This window comes from Sciurus vulgaris (assembly GCF_902686455.1).
Source record: "Sciurus vulgaris genome assembly, chromosome: 3".
NCBI classification, from domain to species: domain Eukaryota; kingdom Metazoa; phylum Chordata; class Mammalia; order Rodentia; family Sciuridae; genus Sciurus; species Sciurus vulgaris.
Window position 1 is genome coordinate 3,808,586 of NC_136463.1, and position 25,003 is coordinate 3,833,588.

General features: G+C 55.6%; 3 protein-coding genes across 7 annotated transcripts in view; 1 reads left to right on the plus strand and 2 right to left on the minus strand.

The window, feature by feature from the left end:
* On the minus strand, positions 1 to 10,718 carry AFMID (arylformamidase). Of its 4 annotated transcripts, none has more exons than XM_079131113.1 (11): positions 10,609 to 10,718; positions 8,971 to 9,061; positions 3,509 to 3,613; positions 3,387 to 3,435; positions 2,126 to 2,211; positions 1,959 to 2,031; positions 1,694 to 1,791; positions 1,406 to 1,484; positions 1,182 to 1,323; positions 893 to 997; positions 1 to 263 (listed from the first exon to the last, which is right to left on the minus strand). In XM_079131113.1, exons 1-11 carry the CDS (start codon positions 10,666 to 10,668, stop codon positions 231 to 233), a joined length of 921 nt encoding a protein of 306 aa, XP_078987239.1. In that variant the 5' UTR covers positions 10,669 to 10,718; the 3' UTR covers positions 1 to 230. The 4 variants fall into 4 exon arrangements, with proteins under 4 accessions (XP_078987239.1, XP_078987238.1, XP_078987241.1 ...); XM_079131112.1 differs by lacking the exon at positions 10,609 to 10,718 and adding an exon at positions 9,297 to 9,435; XM_079131115.1 differs by lacking the exon at positions 3,509 to 3,613.
* A 91-nt stretch (positions 10,719 to 10,809) lies between these two features.
* On the plus strand, positions 10,810 to 20,274 carry TK1 (thymidine kinase 1). Its single transcript, XM_079132319.1, has 7 exons — positions 10,810 to 11,069; positions 11,151 to 11,182; positions 12,043 to 12,153; positions 14,828 to 14,921; positions 18,915 to 19,004; positions 19,264 to 19,383; positions 19,470 to 20,274. Exons 1-7 carry the CDS (start codon positions 11,004 to 11,006, stop codon positions 19,659 to 19,661), a joined length of 705 nt encoding a protein of 234 aa, XP_078988445.1. The 5' UTR covers positions 10,810 to 11,003; the 3' UTR covers positions 19,662 to 20,274.
* Positions 20,275 to 21,218: 944 nt separating this feature from the next.
* Positions 21,219 to 25,003, minus strand: part of SYNGR2 (synaptogyrin 2) — a 3,827-nt gene continuing 42 nt past the window's right edge. The window contains exons 1-4 of one of the 2 annotated variants that reach the window (XM_079132320.1): positions 24,916 to 25,003; positions 23,087 to 23,324; positions 22,428 to 22,567; positions 21,219 to 22,331 (exon numbers count right to left, since the gene is read on the minus strand). The exon at positions 24,916 to 25,003 is cut by the window's right edge and continues 42 nt beyond it. In XM_079132320.1, coding sequence (XP_078988446.1) covers positions 22,134 to 22,331; positions 22,428 to 22,567; positions 23,087 to 23,324; positions 24,916 to 25,003 — 664 coding nt within the window. In that variant the 3' untranslated portion in view covers positions 21,219 to 22,133. The remainder of the gene's footprint in view (positions 22,332 to 22,427; positions 22,568 to 23,086; positions 23,325 to 24,915) is intronic. The other variant, XM_079132321.1, reaches the window with a different exon arrangement.

Here is a 25,003-nt window from a genome sequence, read left to right on the forward strand (position 1 = left end):
CAGAGGTGAGTCGTTTTTATCACACCCTGTCAGAAAGCAGAGGGTTCAGACTTGGCCAACAGGTGGCTGCGGGTATCTCGGCACTGGCCCGGGGACGTTCCCTGGAGCTTATCCAGGCTGGGTAGCTGGAGGACGCGCAGGTGTTTGTTAGCAGCAGCGAGAAGGGACCAGGCTGGGCAGGCGGGCAAGCATAGCTCTGCAGGCGGTCTGTGGGGTGGGGGCCGGTGTGGTCAGAGCTCCTGGAAGATCGTTTTCAGAATGATCTACAGCAGGAGGAGAAGACAAAGCCTCAGGGATGCTGCAGCTACTGCAGGATTCCACCAAAGGAACGGGGGTCTTTCTCAGGTCCTTACGTTGTATGGGTGTCTGATCTGCAGGTACCAGGCTGGGGATGCTTGCCTAGCATGCTAGACACCTGGGTTCCATCCCTAGCACCAGAAGGCTAAAAAAAGAAAAAGCTAGACTATCAAGTGCCCTCGTGGGGTGGAGGTTTACTTTATATCTGTCATGTCTGTGACAAATATTTTTCTCAATTTGTCCTTTGACCTTTCACTGTTTGTGTGTTCTCTGCACTGAAGTTGTAAAGCACGTTTATGGAGTTGGCTTTTGCTTTCCTGCCTAGACGCAGGCCAGTGTTTCTCCCGTCTGCCCCTCTGCAGCCTCAGTAGCACAGCAGCCCTCCCCTGGTGCCTGGCCCTCTCTGGTTCAGAGGGAGGTGATGTACAGGAAGCCAGCAGCACTTGAGTTCCATCATCAGGGCCCAGGGTGCCAACCCTCTGGATACCAGAGACCAGGCAAGGTGGCTTCTCCATGCAGCCCTGCCTGCCCCCTCAATGCACCCATGTGGCCCACCGTGAGGGGGCTGTAGGCAGTGGGAAGGCCTGCGGCCCACCTGGGTGAGTGCATCGTCCTTCTGGGTTAGGTTCTCGATGATTTCAAAATGGTCCACGTCACGCAGCTCTTCAAATGAGGCTTTCCAGCCATCTCGGCACAGTGCCTAGGCAGGGAGAGGAGGAGGTCTGAGGCTGCAGGAGGGGCAGGGTGCACGGGCACCTGGCACACGGCACTCAGGAACCACTTGTCGGTACATGCCCGGCATTGGGGTCCGTTTGGGTAAAATGAAGAGATTATGAGTGGGTCATGTGACACGTGACTCCAGACACATACTGGGTGCGGGATACCTGATGGAGCTCCCTGGACTGTCGGTGGAATTCGGGGGAGTCATGCTGACCCACAGCCACCAGCACAGGGCAGGATGGGTCCACAGGCTGTGCTCCGGCCACCTCCAGGTGCCACTGAGGGCTGTTCCTCTGAGCATCTTCCCTGGGGCAGGGTGGGGCAGGGGTCAGGACAGAGGGCAGCCAGGCCCTAGGGTAGCAGGGCAGCGGGAGGGCAAGCTACTCACAGGGTCATGAGGAGAGGGGCATTCTGTGAGGTGAACACGATGGGCTGCAGGTCATAGACCCCACTCACTAGGAAGAAGCCTGCAAGGGAGGAACTCAGGCCAGGGGCCAGGGAGGGGGAGACCAGGGTTGAGGTGGACAGGAGGCCAAGAATACCCTGCTCCAGGGGGACAGAGCCCTCCAAGGTCAAGCCACTCCTGGCCATTGGGATTTTGAGCAGCTGGCCCAAACCCTTAGCCCCATGGGGGAAGGTGAAGGCTGCCCAGTTAGGCTGCAGTCCCCACAGAAACCTCTGAGGTTGGGCGTTACTCCATGCTTGGTCCAGTTGGCCAGGAGCATCATGGCAGCTAGGTGGGCCCCAGCAGAGTGTCCACACAGGTAGATTCCCCTGGGGTGGGTCAGACAGAGCGGAGTCTGCATTTGCTTTCTTCAAAGCATCAGGATTCCAATTTGCCTTCCACTCCACAGGCCAAAGCGGCAGCGCGGCTGTGCCCAGTGGGCCGGGAGCCACTGTCCTCCCACCCAATGTGACCCAACAAGAACAGCGATACCCACTTATTATGTGGATACCGCTTCTGGACGAACACAACACTGCGAGTCACCTGGTCTACCATCTGGTCCAGGGTGCCTGAATGGGAGCCCAGGCTGGGTCAGGATCCATCAGAGGCTGTCCTCCCACACAGCCCACTAGCCTTGGAGCCTGCAGTGACCACCCTTATTACCTTTGGGGGCAATGTCATATGCCACCATCACCACAGCCACTCCCTGTGCTGTCAGGGGGATGACCATGAAGGCAGATTCGTCTTTACTGCAGAAAGAGACGAGATGACAGCTGGAGGCCACTCATCCCCCACACTGCTTCCCCTGTGCCCTGGACACATCACAGGCATGCCAGATGTCCCATCCAAGCAGAGCACTGCGTGGCAGAGGGAAGAGGGAACCTGGGGACTTCAACCTCTGAGCCTGGTCCCCTTACCTATAAAATAGGGACAGATATGTTCCCTCTTAGAAGCTTGCTGCCTTTTTTTTTTTTTTTTTTTTTGTACTGGGGATCAGCCTAGGGCTGTTCTACCGCTGAGCCGCACCCTCAGCCCTCTTTTATTTTGAGACAGGCTCTGGCTAAATTGCTGAGGCTGGCCTTGAACTTGAGATCCTTCTTCCTCAGTCTCCAGAGCAGCTGGGATTACAGTTGCACCACTGCGCCTCACTGGCAAGCCGCTTCTGAGAGCTGAAGGTCAGAAGTGTAGGCAGCTTTGCATGCCATCAGTGCTCAAAGGGCAGTGGATCCTGGCGGAACTGTAATAGGGTGCCAGGCAAAGCAGTGCCCTCCAAGTCACAGATTCCTTCTTGACTCAGTGATCAACATCCCAGTGGCCTGGGACCTTCCCTTTTTCTTTTAAGCACTGAAAGCCCCACATCCTGGGAGATCTCTCTGTCCACAGATTGGGACAATTAGTCACCCTGGCTTTTCCCTTGATGAGAGAGCTGTCCAAACACACTTCTCACTGGGCATAAGAGGTTGAACTGTTTCCTAGAAAGACGTGCCAATCCTAACCCCCAAAACTCACAGATATGACCTTATTTGGAAATAGGGTCTTTGCAGACAACTGAAAACCTCAAGATCATCCTGGATTAGGAAAGGCCTTAAATCCAATGACCAGTGTCCTTCTAAGAACAAGCAGAAGGAGATTTGAGACACGGACACCAACAAGCTTGAGGCAGAGGCTGTGACAACGCAGCCACAAGCCAAGGGACACCTGGAGTCACCAGGAAGAGGCCAGGAAGGATCCTCCTCCCCTCCCTAGAACCTCAGAGGGCCCAGCTCCAGGGGCACCTTGAATGCTGACTTCGGCGTCCAGCAGAGGGAGAACAGATTTCCGTTGCTGGAAGCTGCAAGCTGGAGGCAGTTTATTGAAGCAACCCTGGGACACCAGAGAGAGACGAGTCTCCCCTTTGCACCATTTATCCAACTCCCCGACTCACCTTCCACTCTGCCAGTACCCGCCATGGAAAAACACGAAGAAAGGCAAGGCTGTAACACAAGAGAGCGCAGGGTAGGGCCGGGCACTGCAGCCCGCTGAGGACTGCCAGCCCACCTGGCTCACTTTCAGATGCCTGTTCAGGAAAGTAGATGTCCAGTCTCTCCCCCTCGCCCTCTCCATAGGGGACGTGCAGCTGGTTCCTGCAGGTATCACGGGCTTTCCTGGTGGCTGCCTCAGGAAACAGACAAGTTGCCAGTAAAGTTCAGATCACAGCAATATTTTCTCTCTCTCTTTAAGAGATCAAGCCCAGGGTCTTGCATATGCGAGACAAATGCTCTACATGGGGCTCTATCCCAGCCCCTTCTTTATTTTTATTTTGAGCCAGGTCTTGCTAAATTGCCCAGACTGGCCTTGAACTTGTGATCCTTTTGCCTAGACCTCCAAAGTTGCTGGGATTACAAGGGTGTGTCACTGGGCAGGCAGCAGCTATTTCTGTGTCAGCTTGGGTTGACAAGCGAGTGTCAGCTGAGAGTCCCTCTTGTGAAAGAGGTCTCCCCAGTCTTGGCCGTGACCCGTGTTTCTGATGGGCAGCGTTCTTCCTCTGCTCTCCTGTATGCTGATCTCAGGCACTGCACTTTGCTACACACCCTAGGAGGGGCAAACTGTCCCAAACATTTGGGACAAAAAGCCTCTAGAGAAGCAAGACAAACTCAGTTGAAAGGGATAATGAAAAGAATGAACATACAGGTTGAGTATCTCCTATTTGGAATGCTGGGGACCAGAAGTTTTGCCCATTTCTCATTCTGGGACATTGCATGGATGTATTGAGATTTCTTAATGATGAGACCCAGGTGTAAACACGAAATTCACTGATGTTTCATAGGCGTTTTACACATGTAGTCTGAAGGTAGTTTCAAAGAGCATTTTTAGTGTGACTACATTTTGACTGACACTTCCCATGAGGTCCGGTGTGGAACTCTCCCCTCCTGGCATCATGTTGGTGCTCAAAAAGCCTCAGGTTTGGGAGCATTTTGGATTCAGAGTTTTGGAATAGTGTATCCTGCATCAATTAGTGTTTCATATCAGGTGTGGTGGACAGGCCTGTAATTTCAGCTACTGGGGAGGCTGAGGCAGGATTGTAAGTTAGAGGCCAGCCTGGACAACGTAGCAAGACCCTGTCTCAAAATAAGAAATAAAAGGGCCAGGTGTGGTGGCGCACACCTGTAATCCCAGTATCTTGGGAGGCTGAGGCAGGAGGATTGCAAGTTCAAAGCCAGCACTTAGCAACTCATTGAGGCCTAAGGAACTTCGCAAGACCCTGTCTCAAAGTAAAAAATAAAAAGGGCTGGGGATGTGGCTCAATGGTTAAGTGCCCCTGGGTTCAGTCCCTCGTACCAAAAAATAAAAAAATAAAAAATAAAAGGGCTGGGGATGTGGCTCAGCAGTACAGCAGCCCTGGGTTCAAGCCCCAGAACCACAAAAAAAAAAAAAGTGCTTTGTGCATATTTTTTTACACGTGTGTGTTAAAATGATGTAAAATATTTTTAAATCGTGAAATATTCATAAAATTTATTACTTCAATCATTTAAAAAAATTTTGGTAGTAGATGGACACAATACCTTATTTATTTATTTGTCTGTTTATTTGTATGTGGTGCTGAGCGTGGAACCCAGGGCCTCACGCTTTAGTGCTCTACCACTCAGCCCCGGCCCCGGCCCCGGCCCCGGCTCTTTTCAAGGGTTCAAAGTTTTTTTTTTTTTTTTTTTTTTTTTTTTTTTGCAGTCAGTGCTGGGGGTTGAACCCATGGCCTTGTGCTTGTGAGGCAAGCACTCTACCAACTGAGCTATGCCCCAGCCCCCAGCCCCACCTCTTCAATCATTTTTAAGTGCAGAGTTCAGGGACATTAAGTTCATTCACATTGGGCATTTCTGGAATCTTTCAATCTCCCCAAATTGACACTGTTCCCATTAAACATTAACTCCTAGGGCTGGGGTTGTGACTCCGTGGTACAGCATTTGCCTAGCATGCCTGAGGCCCTGGGTTCAGTCCTTAGCACCACATAACAATTAAAAAAGAGGTATTATGTCCACCTTTGACTAAAACAAAATATTTTAAAAATATTAACTCCGAATCCTTTCCTGCCCCAGTGCCTGGCATCCCCAGTGCCTGGCAACCACCTTCCTTGTTTCTTTTGACTATTCTAGAACCTAGAGTCATTTAAGAGGAACCGTACAGTAATTATCCTGTAGCAGCTGGACAAAATACACACACTGCATTTTGTTTAATGTACAATGTTTTTACTGCAGGTCCTGGTAAAACAAATTCAAAAATCATTGGTGAGGAAATACTTATTAAACCCCCATCTGCCAGCCTCCTGTTCTCTGCTCATGATGGGTCTTAGCGGGTCACAGGGCAGCTGACTCTGTCCTCCGGGTGCCCAGCCCCAGGAAGGCCAGGCCTTGGAGTGGGATGAAGGCAACTGACTAATTAGACAAGAACATGCCCGCTGCGAGTTATGAAGTCATCGCTGTGGGGGCAGATATAAGTGAAAAGCAAGGGAGGAAAGTTAATCCTCTCCTGTGCAAAAAATGGAGTTTAACCCTCTCTTTTCCTAGAGCATTTATTTTAGGAAACCTACCATTGTAAATCTTTTCTCTACCCCTTTGAGATGTATGCAAATATTTTTGAAAGTTAAATATGAGTCTTGCCTCATGAGGTTTTATTGTCTCAAGGACCTGGCAGCCATCTCTTGGGGCTGTGATCATCAAAGATGAAGCCTCTATCCCTCAGCCTCCAGGGGAGGGCAGGAGGAGGCCACCCTCTGCAGGTGCCTGGCTCCAAGTGCCACCCTTCCTCGGTGAATGGAATATGGAATCCCCCTCCCTCCCCGTGCTTTGGGCAAAAGCAACAAGCAAACACCACAATGGCCACTCTGATTTCCAGGTGGATCTAGGGTGGACCAGTGCGGCAAATGGTGTTGTCCCGGCTCTCGGCTCTCGAGCAGGGCAGTGAGGTGCCTCTGCCTGGCTCGGGAAGGGTGGGGCTCCATCCTGGATCTGCGGCCTCTTTGGTGGATTGCCCGCGGGAGCCCTAGGGAAGCGCGGCTGAACCCTTACTCAATAATAAACCTTCTTTTCCTGAGTGTTTGTGGAGAGGCTTTCTGGGTCGGATGTTATTTTTCACCATTTCCCCAACATCCCATGCTTTACATCCTCCCTCCGCCTCCCAGAAGTTTGATTCCCGCAAGGCGGCCTCTGAGGCCCACAGAGGGCACCGGAATCTGGGAACCAGGGGAGGGCTGGGCACTCGGCTGACCCACCTGACTGACATCACCCCGTATCCGCCTGCCCCACTCTGATCTGGAAGCTTGTCGGGGAAGTGGCCCCCATCACCGGCTGCATCAGCTTGGGTAAGTCATCCAGTCTCATCCAGCAGCAAGTCAGACACTCATCTCAGACACCAAATGTAAGCAGGGGCTTGGGGAGACTACCAAAAACTCAGTAATTAAGGTCACTATTCTAATATAATACGTGCGTGTGTGTGTGTGTGCAGTTCTGGAGACTGAGCAACATTCTCAGACCCTTTAAAATTTTTTTTGAGACAGGGTCTCACTAAGTTGCCCAGGCTGGCCCTGAACTTGTGATCCTCCTGTCTTAGCCTTCAGCATAGCTAGGATTATGGGTTTAATAAAATACTTTTTTTAAAAATCAAAAGTCCCTTGTCAGGCACAGTGGCACACAGTTGTTGTAATCCCAGCAACTGGGGAGGTGGAGACCAGAGGATTCCAGCCTTAGCAATTTAGTGAGGTCCTGTCTCAAAATAAAAAATAAAGAGGACTGGAGATGTATGTGGGAGAGTGCCCCTGAGTTCAATCCCTAGCCACAGGAATGCCCCCCTATCCATGGTGAATAAGCTATCAAAATATTAGGGGGCCTGGGGTTCTAGCTCAGTGGTAGAGTGCTTACCTAGCAGGCATGAGGCACTGGGTTCAATCCTCAGCACCACATATAAATAAATAAAATAAAGGTATTGTAACCATCTACAACTGAAAATTTTAAAAAAGACTGAAAACCTTAAAAAAAATTTTAGGGGTCACTTCCCTAGCACGTGCAAGGCCCTAAATTCAATCCCTGACATTGCACAGCCCTCCACATTAGCACAACTGCAGTCCCAGCTACTCAGGACACTGAGGCAGGAGGATCCTTGGGCCCAGGGGTTCAAGAGTAACAGAGCACGATCTTGTTGCTTTCTTAAAAAGAGAGACAGGGGAGCCGGGGTTGTGGCTCACTGGAAGAATGCTCACGTAGCATGTGAGAGGCACTGGGTTCGATTCTCAGCACCACATGTAAATAATAAAATAAAGCTCCATTGACATCTAAAAAATATTAAAAAAAAAAAAAGAGAGAGAGAGGTTTCAACCCAGCACGTGCACTACCCTGCTGTACTCGCCACCTGTTCACAGGCTCGGCTCTGCATCTGCGAAGTGGGTCGGTCACGCCTGTAGCTCTGCCCGGCCTACTGAGGCCTGGGAAGACGGAGGGGAGCAAGAGCTGGTCCTGGCAGCCCTCCCCAAGGCTTGTGGAGAGACCTGCAGTTTCTGAGCCTCGGCTTTTGACATCCAGCCCCCTTTCTCAGCAGGGCCAGCTCTTATCCCTGCAGGCCATCAAGACAGGCAAACAGGTCTTCTCAAGCCTCCCCCCCCATATCTACTGAGCAAACTGAGATACACATAGTACAGAGCTGGGTACAGAGAAGGACCCTGACACACCCAGGAAATAGCTACACCTAGACACTGAGGACAAGGAGGATGGGGTGTGTGCAGCAAACCCCCCAAAGCCCAATTCTTCTCCTGGTTACTGCGGTCTGGAAAGCCACCCACCCTGGGAGCCCAGACAGCTGCCTCCATAAGGCAGAGAGTCCCGGAAAGTTTCCAGTCAACATGCAGGAACAGGCAGGTTTTTAAGTCCAGTTTAGCCCACTGATCAGTCACGCCCCCTCGCCCTGCTTCCTCTTGGGCTGCTCCCTGGCCTGGCGTGAATGCTGCGCCACATTAGCACCCTGGCACAGCACTGTGCAGGCAGGCACAGGGCGGGGGACCCACCTGAACACTCGGTGTGTACAAGTCTATTGACTGATTTTTATTTTTTGCAGTACTGCGGACGGAACCTAGGGCTGTTCTGTCACTGAGCCACATTCCCAGCCCTTTTTATTTTTCATTTTGACACACCCTATTTCTTTAAAGAAGAAAAAGGATTGTTGCTTTTTATAAATAAACACCTCCCCACCCGCAGCAGTGGGGTAGGCGTCTTCCTTTTTTAACTTCACCTCCCATGCTAACCATGGCATGTGGCCTTTGGGACAGATGGCTGAGCATGCTCAACGGAGCCATGGGCCTCACCTGGGCTCCTCTTGCCTCCACCTACCCTGCAGTGAGGGGTCTGGCCATCTGCCCCCTGTCCAGTGCCTGGTGTTTGGGAAATGCCCCTCAAGACTGGGGTTCGGCCCCTCCCTTCCCCCCAGTACACCAAACCACTGCCCACATGCAAATGGCCACCCAAGGCAGCCATGGAGAGACAACACGGTACCCTCACATCCTATCTGCTTGTAAGTCCTCAGGGCTTCCTCTGCTCCCAGTCGGACGACCCATCTGCTGGGCGAATACTGGTTCTCCAGCTCCTGCAGGACACAGACAAGCTCCATGATACCCTTGTTCTCAAATGAGTGTGCCCCCACCCCTCCCCTCCTCATGCTCCTCTCTCCTCAAGAAGCCCCCCGGTTCTCGGATGCCTCAACTCCCCTCAGGTCCCTCCAACCTCCAGCCTGGCCAAGCGCTGCTCACCCCTCCACTGCTGCCCCCTCAGTGCTCCAGACAAACAACAAAGGCATCCTAGGACCTGTGGTCAGGACCCACTGGAGACAGCTGTGCCTTTAACCAGTTGACAGCCTGATGCGGAGAAGAGGTCCCGTAAAGGTGTCCAGTTAATGGCACTGTGGGTCCCATGCCTCCAGCAGCTGAGGCCACAGAGGCCAGGCAGCAGGGTGTCCACTGCAGTGCAATGCTGATTGCACACCCAGCAGTCAAAGAGACAGAGGTGAGGAGGGAACAAAAGGTCAGTTTGTACGTTGCCTGGCCAGAAGACTAGAGTGCAGGGGAGGCTGGCAAGTGGGGCTCGAAGCCAGAGGGTCTTGAAATAGGGCCAAGATGTTCAGACTTGCCGAAGGTAACCAGGAACCAGGTTTTGGAGAAAGGGTTCAAAGTCATCGCATGGGAAGCCTGAAGACAGTGTCCTCACAGAAAGGCCTGGCATCAAACACCATCTGAGCTTCATCACTCACCGGCTATTTTACCCTGGGCAGGTTAGTCTCTGCTTCAGCTACGTCTCTGGTATAAGGAGCATACTAGCTGTCTTACAAGGTCCAAAGAGAGGAGGCATGTAAGTGAAGTAAAGCAAACTGCTAAACCAAAGGCAGCCAACTCCTCCTCCCATCGAATGAGGCTCTTGGCCAGGGGTCCCCAGAGCTGAATAACCTGTACCCATATAGATCATCACCTGTAGGATGCTCCTGGCGCCACCCAGCTCCCCCCAGCTGCTGCCATCGCCTTTACCACTACTATTTACGATAATGCAACAGGTTCTGAGAGCACCTGGATACGTTAGGCAGGTGGTGCATGTGAGACAGAGGCAGTGAAACAGAGAGAAGGAGAGGGAAGGGGAGAGGAGAGGAGATGGGGATTTCCAGGTCAGGATCCATAACTTCCACCCGAGTCTCAGAGGTGTCTATGACCAGAAAAAGAAACACTGCCTAAAACGCAGGAAAACCAGTTAGGAAATTACAAGCAGATGATAATCAGCAAGTGCCAGGTACCGTGCTTGCATGGGTCTTTTTTAATGCTCACGCCAACCCCGCAGTAAACCCCAGCATTTCCGCATCTTTCTGTCTCTGGCTCATAAACGCAGATTCAAACGCCTTGCGCATTCTCAGATTAAAGTCTGACTTGAGCGCTCCTCATCTCTGCGGGCCTATGGAGGCTGGCGGAGCCTCCACCTAATCTCAAGACTGAGCCAACAAAACCTGCCCGCGGCGAGAGGTAAAATACTTCGGGGACCTGGCGCGTGAGGGCCCGCGGCAGTGATCCAGGAGGCTTCCAAAGCTCCTCCTTGGACTTGCAGTCCAGTCTCTGGGCGGAACTCCGGGCCCGCGCCGGTCCCTCCACCGCCTACCTCTGCAGACATCTTCTTCCAGGGAGCCTGGCCGGCGCGACCAGCGCCCGGGACGTCCATGCACCTGCTTTTGCAGCAGGACGACCGCCCTGGGTCTGCACCCGGCGACGGGGCGTGGCTCGGGCCGGGCCCCGCCCCTTCCCGCCCTGTGCCCCGCCCCGCCCTGTGCCCCGTCCAGTTCCCGCCCCGCCCAGTCCCTGTCCTGCGGCACCGAGTGCTTGCTCTCTCCCGCCGGCTCCGCCGGGCGCTGATTGGCTTCGGGGCGGCGGCGCCGGCTCCGGATTGGCCAGTGCGCTGGGTTTAAAGGTAGGAACGCCAAATCGGCGGGAACCTGCGGGCGTGCAGTGCAAGGAGATCTCGGACGCTGGGGGTGGTGAGGGGGTCTCCGAGACGCCATGAGCTGTGTCAATCTACCCACCGTGCTGCCCGGCTCCCCCAGCAAGATCCGGGGACAGATCCAGGTGCGGGGCCCGGGGATGCGGGGGTCGGGGTGGTGGCGCCCGCGCAGAGCGGGCCCACAGTGATTTCTCCTTCCCTCCTAGGTGATTCTCGGGCCCATGTTCTCAGGAAAAAGGTAATGGCCCTTCGGGGCGGCGGACCTTCCCCCTGGGACCCCCGCGATCCCGGCTGGCCGCCCCTCTGGGAGGTCCCCTCCAAGATGGCTTGCACCGCCTGGCCCGCGCCTTCCCGCACGCATTCCTGTTCTCCTTGGAATCTGGTCCCAGAGGAAGCCTGCGCCCGCCCTCCAGGTCAAGGCTTCCTGCAGCCGGCCACAGCTGGCTACAGCTTAGCACTCCCCCCACACCCTGCCACGTCCTCAGAAGGGCGTCCAGTTGTGTCCAGGCAGTGTCTGGACGCCCCTTCTCCGTAGCTGTTTTCCTTATGTGGCCGAGGAAACTTCGTTACTTCCCACTCCGCATGACCTGAAGCCAGGGAGCCTTGCTTCCCCAGGCAAGGGACCATTCCCAACCTTCTGGCCGCATGGTGAAGCCGGGAGTCGGAATTCTTGGATCCAGAAGCAGGTGTTTTCCAAGTTGCCCAAAAAGGCTTTGTGAAGTTAATTCAGAACTGTGTTCACTCTGAATAGCTCTGGGATGAGCTGACCCTAGAATGCAGCCGGCCTCGGCACAGTCCCCACGGTATCCCTAAGAACTTTGCACCTCCAGCCCTTCCTGGGACCATCTGGCTGAGCGCTGTTCCTGGCCACCCTACCCATAGAGCTCTCTGGCCTCCAACCCCTTGCAGGTGTTACTGCCAGGCCTCCCAAGTGATGTCCAGTAGCCCTCATATGGGTCTGTCTCAACCAAACAGTAGACTCCCTGCCCTATCTTCCCACGCTCAGCTCTTAGTTGGTGGTGGGGTTCAGGCTGTGCACCACGAGAGGGCGATGGGGAGCTGCCTTGCACGCTGACCTTTCCTGACCTTCTCTTGCAGCACTGAGCTGATGAGGCGGGTGCGGCGCTTCCAGATTGCCCAGTACAAGTGCCTTGTCATCAAGTATGCCAAAGATACTCGCTACAGCAACAGCTTCTCCACTCATGACCGGTCAGTCACTGCTCCCTCTGATCCCGTTCTGGAAAATCCCAAGGCACAGAACACACTGACAGCTTTGTTAGTAATTCTGATTCCCTCCAGGTGCCCGGCAAGGTGGCCTAGGCCTGGGGCCAGTGGTTCTCAGCCGTGGTGGAGGTTCCTGCACCACCCGCCAGGGCATTTGACAACATCTAGAGACATCTTTAGTTGTCACTGCTGAAGAGGGGTAGGACGCTTCTAGCTTGTGATGGGTAGAGGTCAAGAATACTGCTACATATTCTGTGTTGCCCAGGACAGACCCTGCCACCCAGAAAGACCAGGCCCCAAATGACCATTGTGCCCAGTGGTTCCCCAACAATATTGGGAAACCCTGCTCTAGAGTTTGCACCTGTGCAGAGGCTGAGAATAGATCAATGTGTCTGGCCTGCACATTGATTCTTGTTTTATGTTTTGGTCATCTGTCCTTAGTGGGCTCCCTGTCACCTGTGGCCTTCATGCTTCCGGGTTTTATGTTTATCTGCCTAAATCCTGTGAACATTTCCGCCTGCAACCTTGGGGCAGAAGTTAAATTTAGTTCCTTGGCAGCAGAGCGGGGCTGGTGTTGTGAGCCAGAGGCACCCTTTCTCCAGTCCTGGATGTGACCCAGTGACAGAGCTGCGCTGAACCACATGTCCTGGGGCTACATCCCAGGGTTGCTCTTGGCTGTCTGAAGAAGAGAGCTGCCCAGTGCATGGCCTGGGGTGGGCATGTGGGGTTCTGAAGTGGAGAAGGCCCGGCCTAGAGTGAGTGCCAGGGTGCAAGCAACCCTTCCGGCCAGGCCAGGCTGGCTGATGCAGGTCATTTACTTCATGTTTTCTTCCTGCTGGTCCCTAACCATGGTGTCCACTGCCAGGCTGGGATGAGCACCCAGGAGGACAGTGAAAGCGGTAGAGATGATGGGCAGTTATCATGTGTGCCTTCCAGACAGGTCAGATCACAGAGCCCTGCTGGGGGTCACATGTCACTCTCTCACAGGCTGGTGGCATTGACAAAGCTCCAGAGATACCACCCTAGCCGAAGCCACAGCTGGCTTGCTGCCTGTCCTCCCTCTGGTCTTGTCTGCTTGGGGAGGGAAGATGGAATTTAAAATGCACAAAATATTGTTTCATGTTCTTCCCAGATTGTGAAGGTTATTATTGAAATATAATAACTAAGTAGTAGTTGTGAAGTGCTTTATTTTTTACAAATAAAGCTAAAAACTGCTGAGCCTTCAGGAAACTACCCTCTCTGAAATCTAGTTCAGAAGATTAGGCAGAAATGGGAACAGAAGAAAACAACACTGTAGAAAAACATAGAAACTATTTAGAAAGGCAGAGGACAGGGACCACATTCCTTTCCAGAAAAGGCCTGGCTCTGGGGACAGGGTGGGTGCACACTGTTTAATGGCACTGGAACATTCCCAAACATGCCTCTCATACACGGCTGGGTGGGATCCTCCCAGCCGGATGACAGCAGGTCCACACTCCAGGCCTGGCACCAGACTATTTGCGTCCTAGCTCTGCCAGCAAGGAGCCGTGTTATCCTAGAAAGAGCCTAATCTTCTGGAGGTATCACAGGGAGAGAATTGTGGGTCCCTGCCCTGCTGGTTGGGTTCTGAGCTTACCTCCTAGCCTGAGTTGGTGCTCATGGGCTGCCTAAGGCCACCTGGCTTTCCTGGGCCCTGGACACTTGAGTTTGTGGGCCCTTTCCTCCAAAAGAAAATACATTTTTTGTTTTTTGGTGCTGGGGACCAAGGTCTTGCACGTGCTGGGCATGTCCTCTGCCACTGAGCTACACCCCTAGCTCCTGTGTAAAATTTTGAATTGTATTTTAGTATAGCAGGGATATAAAGACAAATATAAAGCCAGCGCAGTGGTGCACATCTATAATCCCAGAGGCTCAGGAGGCTGAGACAGGAGAATCCTGAGTTCAAGGCCAGCCTCAGCAAAAGCGAGGTGCCAAGCAACTCAGTAAGACTCTGTCTGTAAATAAAATACAAAATAGGGCTGGGATATGGCTCAGTGGTCAGGTACCCCTGAGTTCAAACCCCGGTACCAAAAAAACAGGCAAATGAAATCCAAGCGAGGTTATATTTACTTACTTATTCTGGTTTTTTTTTTTTTTTTTTTTTTTTGGTGATGCTGGTGGTTGAACCTAGGGCCTTGTACATGCGAGGCAAGCACGCTACCATCGAGTTATCCCCAGGCCAACTTAGTCTGAATTGTAAAAGAAATGAAAGCCATTCTCTTGGCCCCAAAGGTGTCATGGGTCTATCCCTGATGGAGAAGTCTCCCTTGGGCTGGCATGCACGAGGCCCTGGATTCCATCCCAGCACCGCCAAAAGACAAAAACCAAAGTTGGCCTTGTCTGCTCCCCGATGCACCAGAGAACAGAAGAGCTTTGAAGCTCCGTTGCGCTTCATCTTGGACTTTGCTAATTTCTTGGGTGAAGCATCCAGTGAAAACGACTTGTTTAAACAGATGCTCTTCTGAACGAGGTCCTGTGTTCTCCCAGAGCCATCTCCCTGTTACTTACTTCTTGGAGCTCTGCCAGGCCAGGCAGCAGGGCCGCTCTGCAGATGGGGTGCCTGACAAGGGCAGTACCTCCCCCCATTCTGGTCCTGGGGCTCCTCCCCTGCCCTGCCTACACTCTGGCTTTCTCTCGCCAGGAACACCATGGACGCGCTGCCAGCCTGCCTGCTCCGGGACACAGCCCAGGAGGCCCTGGGTGTGGCTGTTATCGGCATCGACGAGGGGCAGTTTGTAAGTGGCTTGTCCTGGCACCTCTCCCCGAGAGCCCCCGGTGCCCCCTTTCCCCTGCTGACTCGGAGGTATTCCTTGCTTCAGCTAGTGTCAGCGCACCTTACTTAAAAATCTTAATCTTTAAAAAAACTTTAGTGGACAAAGAAACCAGATTTCTCAACACTGGTGTGTGGGGAGTGTTTTGCACGGATCCCCATCGCTTCTGCTGGTCCCTGGCGGGTTCGTTTTCCTCCTTGCTGAAGTGTGTCCTTTTGCAGTTCTCACAGCCAGGAGGTGTTGGTGGGGAGGTAAGAACGTGTGTGTTCACCTCCTGGTTTAAGCTGGGTGGCGAACACCCAGTCGGTTGGCCTTGCTGCTCTGCACGGTGTGGGCACTGCTGGCAATCTGTCCAGTCTCTGAGAACAAGGTGTCCAGGGGAAGCCTAGCAATTTATTCTTTTGGTTTTGCCCTTAATCTCTTGTTCTTCCCTGGTTTGTCTGAAAAGTCTTGTATTCGGCTTCTCCAGCTGACTGCGTTTCTTCAGAAGCACGTTCTCTGGTGGAGTTTGCAGGCTCCCTTCCTGTGCTTTGGGGTTTGTTATTGCAGGTCTTGGATGAATGAAACTCAAGCCTGCTCTCATGGGTCTTAGCTTAATTAATCCCCTGGGTGGCAGCTTTAAGTTCAACTCCAGTCCATGAGAGAGGGCAGTAAACGCTGCTACCACAAATGCACCCCACATTCCAGAGGCTGGGCGGGATGGACTTTTTTTTTTTAATTGTCCAGGAAAGATGGAATCTATTCAAGGTATGCCACATGGTGGTTTGAGAAAAGCGTGACACACAATAGGAACTTATTTCTCACTCACATGGTCCTGCATGGCTCCAACTCAACTGATGGGAACCTCTGGGGCTCGCCACTGTCACGGGGCGGTCCTATCCAGAGTGGAAAGGAGGACACCCCAGGTGAGGGTTTTCATGGGCATCTAGATGTCACATCACCTCTGCTGACCCGAAGCCACAGCTTGAACACAGCCCCTTAACCAGACACAACCTGGCTCTGCTCCCTGCAGGGAGAAGCTTGGCTTGTTGATAAGTCACAGTTTCCCAACCCACACAGGTGGGGCCTCCCCTTGTGAGATGGACTCAGAGCTGCCAGTGCCCGCTCTGCCCCTGGAAGCTGGCATCTGCCCACCTGCCTTGGGCATGCCCGGCACATTTTAGATCCCTGATATGCTTTTGAGTACAGTGATTCCAGGCAAGAAGGTGAGCTGGGCTGGGATGGGGTATGGACCTGAGGACCCAGAGTCAGCCTTGGGGAAACTCCTGGTGTTCATTCGAGAGCCCCGTGTTTCAGCCCTGGAGTGACTTTCACACCCACTGTGAAAACGTCACCCGGGCTGGAGACGGGCTCGGTGGGAGAGCACTCCTAGCCTGCACAGGGCCCTGGTTCAATTCCCAGCACCACAAAAATAAACGCACAAGCAAAGAAAAACATTTCCATTCTGCCCAGTCTCCGGGACCTTTTTCTTTACAGAAGTCCAAGGTCTTCCTATTGTAAAACGGAACCAAAAAGGCCCTTCCTTCCTCCCTGCTGTGGCGGGCAGTGGGGGCCTGCTGAAGCCCCCAGCCAGGGTGCTGTGTTCACAGTGCAGGCAGCAGCTGCTTGGCAGTTTTTTGTTTTTTAACTTTTTGTGTTTTATTTCTATTTTGCTACACACATAACAGGCTTAATCCAGGAAAGGTTAGGCACATACATAAGGGTTCAGCATTTGCTGTGTCAGTGTCTTCAAGCTGGAGACCACCAGGAACACCCCTCAGGTTGACAGCTTGGCTTTCTTGCCTGCTGCAGGGTGGACAGGGACTGGCCCTGGGTGAGGAGCTCAGGGAGAATGTGGGGTTGATCTGGAGGATGGCTTTGATGTTGAGCAGATGCCCTTGGGAAGGTGATTCTAGATCCCTTCACCCCCAGCCAAGGTGAGGGTGGGCGGGAAGGAGGCTACCACTGTTTAAGTAGGTTGCTTCCAGTAGCCAGCAGGAGGGTGTCGGCTGCTTTCTGACTTAGATAGTGGCTGTGTCTTGTCTGCTCAGACATGGTTGGAGAGGGTCTTGTCCCTGTCTTGATTCATCCCGGTCAGAGTGGCTTTGCCTAGTTTTGGCTCACAGTACCATTAACCATTTAGCTAGGCTGGTGGTCACGCCTATAATCCCAGAACTGGGGAAGCTGAGTCTGACAGATCGCTAATTCAAGGTCAGGCTGGGCAATTTAGCTAGACCCCATCTCAACAAGCCTCAAAATAAAAAGGGCTGAGGTGTAGCTCAGCGGTAGAGCACGCTGGTTTCAATTCCGGTGCAAAAACAAAACAAAACTGACTGTAGCCACCAGCAGAGCCCTCTAAGTGCCAGGCCAGCTTCTGGCTGCTGGGGGCTGCTTTTCTCTTTCTCACCACCCAGAAAAAGAAACATGTGACCTAGGTCCTTCTGATCTCTATGCGTGGGTATTTTTAGCGAGTTCATCTCATGCTGTGAGAGTTCTGTGAGCGGCTAGCCCAGGAGCCATCCAGTCTCACTCAGTAAGTTGAGCTTGTCCTGGGGGGCAGCAGCATTAGGTGCTGGGGACACAAGCTGGAGCCTCTGCCTGAGCTTACAGAGGTCAGGTGGTGACCACTGTTAGGAACTAAAGGACCTGCAAGCGGCTTGGAGAGTTAAGGCGGGACATGCTTGTGGGGGTGGCCAGAGGGCCTGAAGGAATCCGAGGCTCTCCGAGCAGCCGGGAAGGCCCTGCCTGCGGCTGTCTCAGGCGTGAGGTGTGACGAGAGATTGGGGTGGAGAGGCAGCCAGGGGCTGCAGGCCAGCTGGGCCTTAAACCTGAGAAGAATCAGAAGTGTTGAAGGGTGACCTGGAGAGCAGATGGCAGAGGCCCGAGGGCAGGTGAGACCTGCTGGGCCTTTTCCGGGTGTGCACAGGCCACCTGACTGTGTCTCATTGCCGAGTGCTAACGGGCTAGCCCCTTTCCCCTGTGTATTGGCAGTTGTGTTTATTTCTATGTGAATTCCCTCTTTCGGGTTCGGCCCATTCCTCTCTTTTTTTGGTGGAGGTGAAATAGCTGACTGATCCCCCTGATCGTCCGCACATCTCCTGTTTCCCTGCTTGGATGTTGTCTGTGGCATTTTGTTCAGTCTTTTACCATTGGGACTTTGTTGTTGTTGTCTCACTTGTCTCGTCCACCTCTGCTCTCACGTCCTTGGTGGCCTTTGCCCTTGAACCTTGAATGCCAGTGCACATCTGTGCTAGGGTTCACTCCAGCCCTGCTGTGGGCAGCCAGCTCTTAACGGGAGTTGAAGAATATGAAAACCCACCTCCAGAGTCCTAATCCCTCCCCATATCAAGACTTACGGGGTCCACGCACCTGTGATCCCAGGGACCTGGGCGCTGAGGCAGGAGGATCCCACGTTTGAGGCCAGCCTCAAAACTTAGCAAGGCCCTCAGCAACTTAGTGAAATCCTGTCTCAAAATAAGAAATAAAAGGGCTGGGGATGTGGCTCAGTGGTTAAGCCCTTCTGGATTCAGTCCCTGGTGTCAAAAATAAAGGAATGGCTGCCTGCAGGTTCTCCAGAGATGCAGAAACGCAACCCAGGTGGGAGACTTGCCACTGTCGGGCTCCTGCTGCCTGACTCACTGACTTCCCTGAAGGTCCATTTTAAGGGTGACCTGCATTCGGTTCCTGGGGCACCCTCAGGCCCTTAAGCAGGGCAGCAGCTTGATTCTCTGGTGCTTCTGGAGGCCAGAAGTCCAAGAGCAAGGTGTTGGCAGGGCTGGATCCTTCTGCAGGGTGAGGGAAGGATGCCGCTCTCTCCTTCATGTGGAGATGCTCCTGCCAGGTGCAGCAGTCCAGTGCCAGGTCCCGGTACCTGGGTACTGCTGGGCAGTGGTGGGTGTGCCCGTTGTCCACAGCTAGGGGTTGTGTGGATGTATTGGCCCCCTGCTTGGCACCAGCTCATTCACCATGTCCCTCCAGTTCCCCGACATTGTGGAGTTCTGCGAGGCCATGGCCAACTCCGGCAAGACAGTGATCGTGGCCGCGCTGGACGGGACTTTCCAGAGGAAGGTGAATCCTGGCCCAGGTCTCGGGGTGGGACCAGGAGGAGAAAGGGGCCTCAGTGGGCACGGGGCTATGTGGAGATGGTCTGCCCAGGAGTGGGTGCCATCCGCTGCTGCAGGCGCTGAGCTGGCAAGGGCCAGCAGGTGTGGCGCCTGGGGAAAGCGAGGGCAGGGCAAACGTCCCGGACCCGGTGCTCTGGGTGGAGGGTGTCGCTGCGCAGCACACCTGGCAGGTGACTGAGCACTTCCCGCCCTCGGTGTCGCAGGCCTTCGGCACCATCCTGAACCTGGTGCCCCTGGCCGAGAGCGTGGTGAAGCTGACCGCTGTGTGCATGGAGTGCTTCCGGGAAGCTGCCTACACCAAGAGGCTGGGCCTGGAGAAGGAGGTAGGCGCCCTCTGCTGCAGGGCGGGGCCGGGCCGCGGCTCCCCAGTCCCAGCCCTTCCTCATCCCTTTCATGTCCCTGCTGCCAGGTTGAGGTGATTGGTGGAGCTGACAAGTACCACTCCGTGTGTCGCCTCTGCTACTTCAAGAAGTCCTCTGTCCAGCCTACGGGGCTGGACAACAAGGAGAACTGCCCAGCACTGGGGATGGCAGGGGAGGCGGCTGCCGTCCGGAAACTCTTTGCCCCACAGCAGATCCTACAGTGCAGCCCCACCAACTGAGGAGCCCAGGACCCTCCACAGACCCTGCTGCTGGCCTGCACGCTATGTGGCCTGAGGAGCCTGGGCGTGGGCAGGAGGGCCCGTGCCTGTGGGACTTGCGTGGGACTTGCCGTCTCTTGCCTGGTGTCAGTCACGGCTCCCTCCTCGACTCCTGGGCCCTTTTTCAGTTCTCCCAGCTGCCAGGAAGGCCGCCTGGGCTGGAGCTTGTGTGTCTGGTGGTTTGGGGTCTGGTTGCAGCTGAGGGCAGAGCAGCATGCAGTTGTGACATGGGCTGCTGGCCGGCTTCTTCCCCTTTGGTGGCCGTCACTGCTGGGTTTCTGTTCTCCCTAGAAAGTCTGCCCTGCACGTCAGCTGCATCCCCACAGACTCGGGCCGTCCCCTCCGGCCGCCCCCTCCGAGGACCGCCTGTGCTCTTGACCCCTTGCTGCACTTTGGGCTGAAAGCCCTTCCTGTGCACTGCAGATGACGTCATCCTTCACGTGGGTGGCACGAGCCTGCTGGGGCTTGACCCCAGGGGCTTGTTTCTTACAGAAGGAGGGAAGGTAGGGAGACGCCATGCATCTTTTCACTATTGTATGAAATTAATAACTAATATTAAAATCCACAAGCTGGGGGCTGGGTGTGGCTCAGTGGTAGAGCGCCTGCCCAGCTTGCACAAGGCCCTGGGCGTTTTACCCATTGCAGCAGGAAAAAGAAAAAGCACCGGTGACTGGGGACATCTCCGGCCTGGGCCCCTAGGGTTGTAGAGACAGCGCCCACATGACAGGGAGGGGGCTCTCCCCACGACTGCCACTCATCTCTGACCAGGGAGTATGTCCTCACACGCTGCCTGCTTGGCTGGCTGGCTGGTTTCCAGACAAAAATGGGTGAAGGAGCGTGGGTCTTGGTTGGAAGGTGTGATGGTCGGGGCTGCCAGCTGGGGCCAGGAGGTCAGGTTTTGGTTGAGACAGACACTTGATCGTTCAGGAGCCGAGGAGGTGGTTCAGCTGCCCCAGAGAGTGGGCTCTGGGCAGCACTGTTGGAAGTCAGGTCCAGTGGGGCTGGGGTGTTCTTGCTAGGTCTGGACCACACACAGGTCCCCGGTGCAGCAGGGGGCTTTGCTCTGTCCCAGCCATGAGGGTGCTCAAGAGGCCTGCAGCTCACAAGCTTGGGATTTTGAAACTATCAGGGCCGACTGCTGACTTCTGTTAACGGCTCAAAAGGGGAAGGAGTTGTGTGTCTCCTGCCAGACGTGGGTCTGCTCCTGGCCGTGTTCCAGCAGGGTCCAGAGGCCCAGACTGCCACCCTTCCGTGGCAGCCCCCCCTCAGCAGCGGAGGAGGTGAAAGGCAAGGGGCAGCTCCCAGGTAACCCCCAGCTCTGGTGGGGCAGTCCAGAAAAACCTGTCTTGTTTACAAGCTGAGCACAGGTGCTATTTTGGGTGCTGGGGAGCAGCGTGAGGATGGGGGTGGGTTGCTAGGCGTGCAGGAGGCACTGCCAGGCCACACTCAAAATGCAAGCTCAGGAGCCCAGGCCCCAAGGGCAGGTGCCACACGGATTCTCCCCAAGGCTGAACAGTGGAAACTGAAAGAAAACCATTTATTCCATCTCCAATCCAGTCTCAACCAAAGGGCAAGGGCATCTTCTCCCAAGGCTTTTTTGAGTACATTCAAATAGTGCGGGTGCCCCTGCCCTCCCCATGCCCCCTAACTAAAGTTGCAGAATATTTACATAAAGCTGGGTGTTATCATCAGGCAAAATCCCTCCCTGCTGCCCTGAGAGGAGCAAGAAGGAAGTGCTGCCCAGTCCTGCCTGGGGTGGCAGCAGCCCCACCCCTGTGGCTGTCAGGGAGGGAGCCAGCCCAGAGGTGGGTGGCACAGTGGTGACCCCAGAGGGTTCAGCAGTGAGCTTGGCCCAGCCTGAGGCCAGGCAAGGGACAAGGGTGGCAGACCTGAGTGAAGAGGCAGGAAGCCTGAGCCAGCACCAGACACAGATATGAGTACTCCCAACCTCTGTCTTTGGCAGAAAACCCAAATAACGCTACTACAGCCCCAGGCTGGGCTGGGCTCCTTCAGGACGGGGATGCTGGGGCCCTTGGCACACCATCCTGCTTCTGGCTACTCCAGCGGGGTTAGCAAGTCATCAGAAGCATGGAGGGTTGGGGGTGTAGCTCAGTGGTAGAGTGCTTGCCTAGCATATGCAAGGCCCTGGGTTCAAGCCCCAGCACTGCAAAAAAAAAAAAAAAAAAAGCAATGAGAAAACGTCTAACTAAAAACCTTTTCCTAAAAAATGCCCAAGTGGGTGATGACCGCAAAGCCCCTGTGGGCACAGGCACTTGGGTGTGCTCTGCCAGAGACAGGCAGGCTGCGGAGGCCGGCCCCCTTGGCTGTCAGCTGCAGCAGGTGGGGGCCAGGGGAGGGGCTGCAGCGCCAGGAGGCAGGCCTGGGAGAAAAGTCCAGGGCAGAGGCGTGGCCCCGGGCGCCTCCCCTGCCCCCTCAGTACACAGCAGGCGGCTGGTAGCCCTCCGTGGTCTCCGCACTCTGAGTGAAGGGCGGCTGCTGGTAGTTATCCACGGATGCGCTGGGGTAGGAGGCGTAGCCTGTGTTGGGGTCTGGGGTGGGGTCCACATAGTTCTGGATGAAAGCGTCCACTCCGGCCTTGTAGCGCTGGTAGGCCAGGGAAGCCAGTGTGCCCTGCAGGGAGACCCGAAGTTGAGGTAGGACAGGGACCTCTAACTCCCACTCAGTCTTCACCGAGGGCCAAGACCTGCCTGCCGCCCAGCTACCTACCCAGGAGAAGATGGAGAAGAAGCTGAAGGTGATCGCCGCCCGCGCTGAGTCAGCTCCCACCAACACATCTTCCAGCTTGGTGGCTGCCCACTGGTTGGTGAGGAAGCAGAAACCAACAAACCACAGGAAAGTCCAGAGAGCTAGGGAAAGGACAGAAAAGGGCCTGAGCGGCAGGGGCTTTCCAGGGAAGGGGAGGCAGCGCCTGAGGCAGGAATCTCCCAAAGCCTCAGGATGTGTGAGCCCAGAGCTGGAGACGAGGCTGAGGGGACGGAGGTCCAGGGCCAGAGCCCCACCTCAAGCCCCAGCACCTTTAGGACTCAGCAGACCATCTGAAAGCCTTCCACGCAGGCCAGGGTACACAGGAAGTAGGAAAAGGCTGCTTGCTCAGGTGGGGTTAGGGACCCTGCGCTCTCTCCCACCCAAGTCCCTCTCTTTCTGGTACTGGGGATTGGACCCAGGGGTGCTCTCCCACTGAGCTGTATCTCCAGTCCCACGGTTTTTATTTGGAGACAAGATCTCCTTAAACTGCAGAGGATGGCCTCAAATGTGCCATCCTGCCTCAGCCTCTAGTGGCGGGGGGTCCAGGCCCTGGTGCCCAGCCCTTCCACGTCCCTTCATCTTGGAGCCCCAGGGCCAAGGCGTCACTCCTACAGACATACCTGAGAAGAGCAGGTCGCCAATGACCAGGTATTTGCGGTCAGTGGCGTTGCTGATCTGGGGAAAATAGATGTCGACCACGAAGAAGAAGGCCGAGGCCAGGAAGGCCAGCACACCGATGGCGGAGCCGTAGCGGCAGGCGTCCTCGTTGTGATTGAACACACAGTACAGCTGGGGAGACTCTGGGGTGTTGCTGTAGCCCTCACCGAAGATGCAAGAGAACACGATCAAGGCGAAGACCTAAGGGGAGGACAGAAGGCCGCTGGCTGGGGGGCACCCCGTGAGCCCCTGTGGGGACACATCCAAGGGGGACCATTCTGAGACCCAGCGACCAGGGACGCTCCCACTACAGCTGACCCCTGAGGCTAGCATTCCTGGCCCTGCAGGGGGACTCCTGGGCTAGGGAACAATGGGGACCAGGCAGGGATCTCCTGGGAGGAGAGTGCCCTGGCCCGGCCGTCGGCCTGCAAGGGTCACCTCCATCAGTGAGACGACGATGAAGGGCAGTCCACCCACCCCACGGAGGATGAGTCCTGAACAAGACAGCCACAGAGTCCAGCACCTGAACTTGGAGTCCCTGCTCCCAATCATCTTGCATCTCCACTGTGCCAACATCTGCCTGGACACCCCAGTGACAGGGTTCCCCACCTCTGGAAAGCCATGCCAATGTCCCTGGGGGTCCGCCTCCCTGAACGCCCCTCTAACTTCCCTGGCCCAGACAACTCCCCCTCGGCCAGCTTTCTCCCCACAAGGCCTTGTGTCCTTTTCAGCATCCTGGTCTCTCCCCTCCCAGGGCGCTCTGGTATCCCACCCCACAGTGGGCCCTGCCTGCACCAGATGTGGGACCAGGAGGGAGAAAGGACACAGCCCTGTGCTCAGGCCCCTGGAGACATTGGGCAGTGTGGGGAACCACCAACTGGAACTGCCAGAGTTACTCCAGCCCAGTGGGAATGGCCCACATCACCTCACCTTCTGACTTCAAGGCCACTGCCCACACCCACCCACCTCAGCAGGATGTGGACCAGTCAGTGGACACGGGGCTTCCTGAAACCCCCCAGGACCCAGTCCAGCCCTGCCCTGCCCTGCAGGTCCTCCGCGGGCACTCTCAATAGGCCTCTGGGTTAGTAGTCACAGCCCTATCCCCAGCTGGAGGAGGAGGCGGATCCCTGGGTGCTCGGAGCAGAGTGCCCACAGGACTCCTGGCACTGCCATCCCGACTCACACGGCATCTGCTCCTCGGGCACTGCCCAGGGTAAAACCAGTCAGACCCCAGTCAGGCGGAAGGGGCCACCTCAGAGGGGTCCCACCCCCACCTTCAGTTCCAGTTTCGGTTGTCCGTAGACAAGGGCCTCCTTAACCTGGAACCGGAGGGCCTGGCGGGCCCTTGGGGAGGGCGCACATCTTGAGTCCCCAGATCTTGGGGAGGGCAGCAGACTCGTGGCCTGCTCCTGCGTCGGGAGGAACTCGTGTCGGGGCACCAGGCAGCCCCCTCCCTGCCCCCGCGTGGCTCCAGAAAGTCCCCTCCCGGTGAGCTCCCGGCGGGGAGCCGCGCGTGCGGGCCACCTGTTCTGGAGCTGCCCCAAGACCCTCCCACTGCCAGCACGGCGACCGGCCTGCTCCCCGCGGCGCCTCCGGGCACCCCGCGCCGGGGCGGCGGGGCAGGGGGTGCGGGGCGGCGGGCCGGGGCCCGAGGGGGCGGCGGGCCGGGCCCTGCAGGGCAGGCGGGCCCCTGGACGCCACCCCGCGCGCGCCGCAGGCCCGGGACGCCGGGCGCCGCCACCTGTCGCTCTCGGGCGGGGGTCGCGCGGCGCCCGCCCGCTCCGCGGCTCACCATGCTCAGGGCGCGCGCCACCACCTGCGGCTGCGCCAGGAAGCGCCGCAGGTCGAAGGAGCCGCCCGCCTTGGCCGCGCCGTAGGCC

Coding starts and splice junctions, on each gene's coding strand:
- AFMID (XM_079131112.1), bottom strand. CDS start 9,386: ATGGGACCCACAGTGCCATTAACTGGACACCTTTACGGGACCTCTTCT. Junction 3,436..3,508: donor TCCTGAACAGGCATCTGAAA/GTGAGCCAGGTG, acceptor CTTGTGTTACAG/CCTTGCCTTTCTTCGTGTTT. Junction 998..1,181: donor AGTCCAGGGAGCTCCATCAG/GTATCCCGCACC, acceptor CTCCCTGCCTAG/GCACTGTGCCGAGATGGCTG.
- TK1 (XM_079132319.1), top strand. CDS start 11,004: ATGAGCTGTGTCAATCTACCCACCGTGCTGCCCGGCTCCCCCAGCAAG. Junction 12,154..14,827: donor AGCTTCTCCACTCATGACCG/GTCAGTCACTGC, acceptor TTCTCTCGCCAG/GAACACCATGGACGCGCTGC. Junction 19,005..19,263: donor ACGGGACTTTCCAGAGGAAG/GTGAATCCTGGC, acceptor TCGGTGTCGCAG/GCCTTCGGCACCATCCTGAA.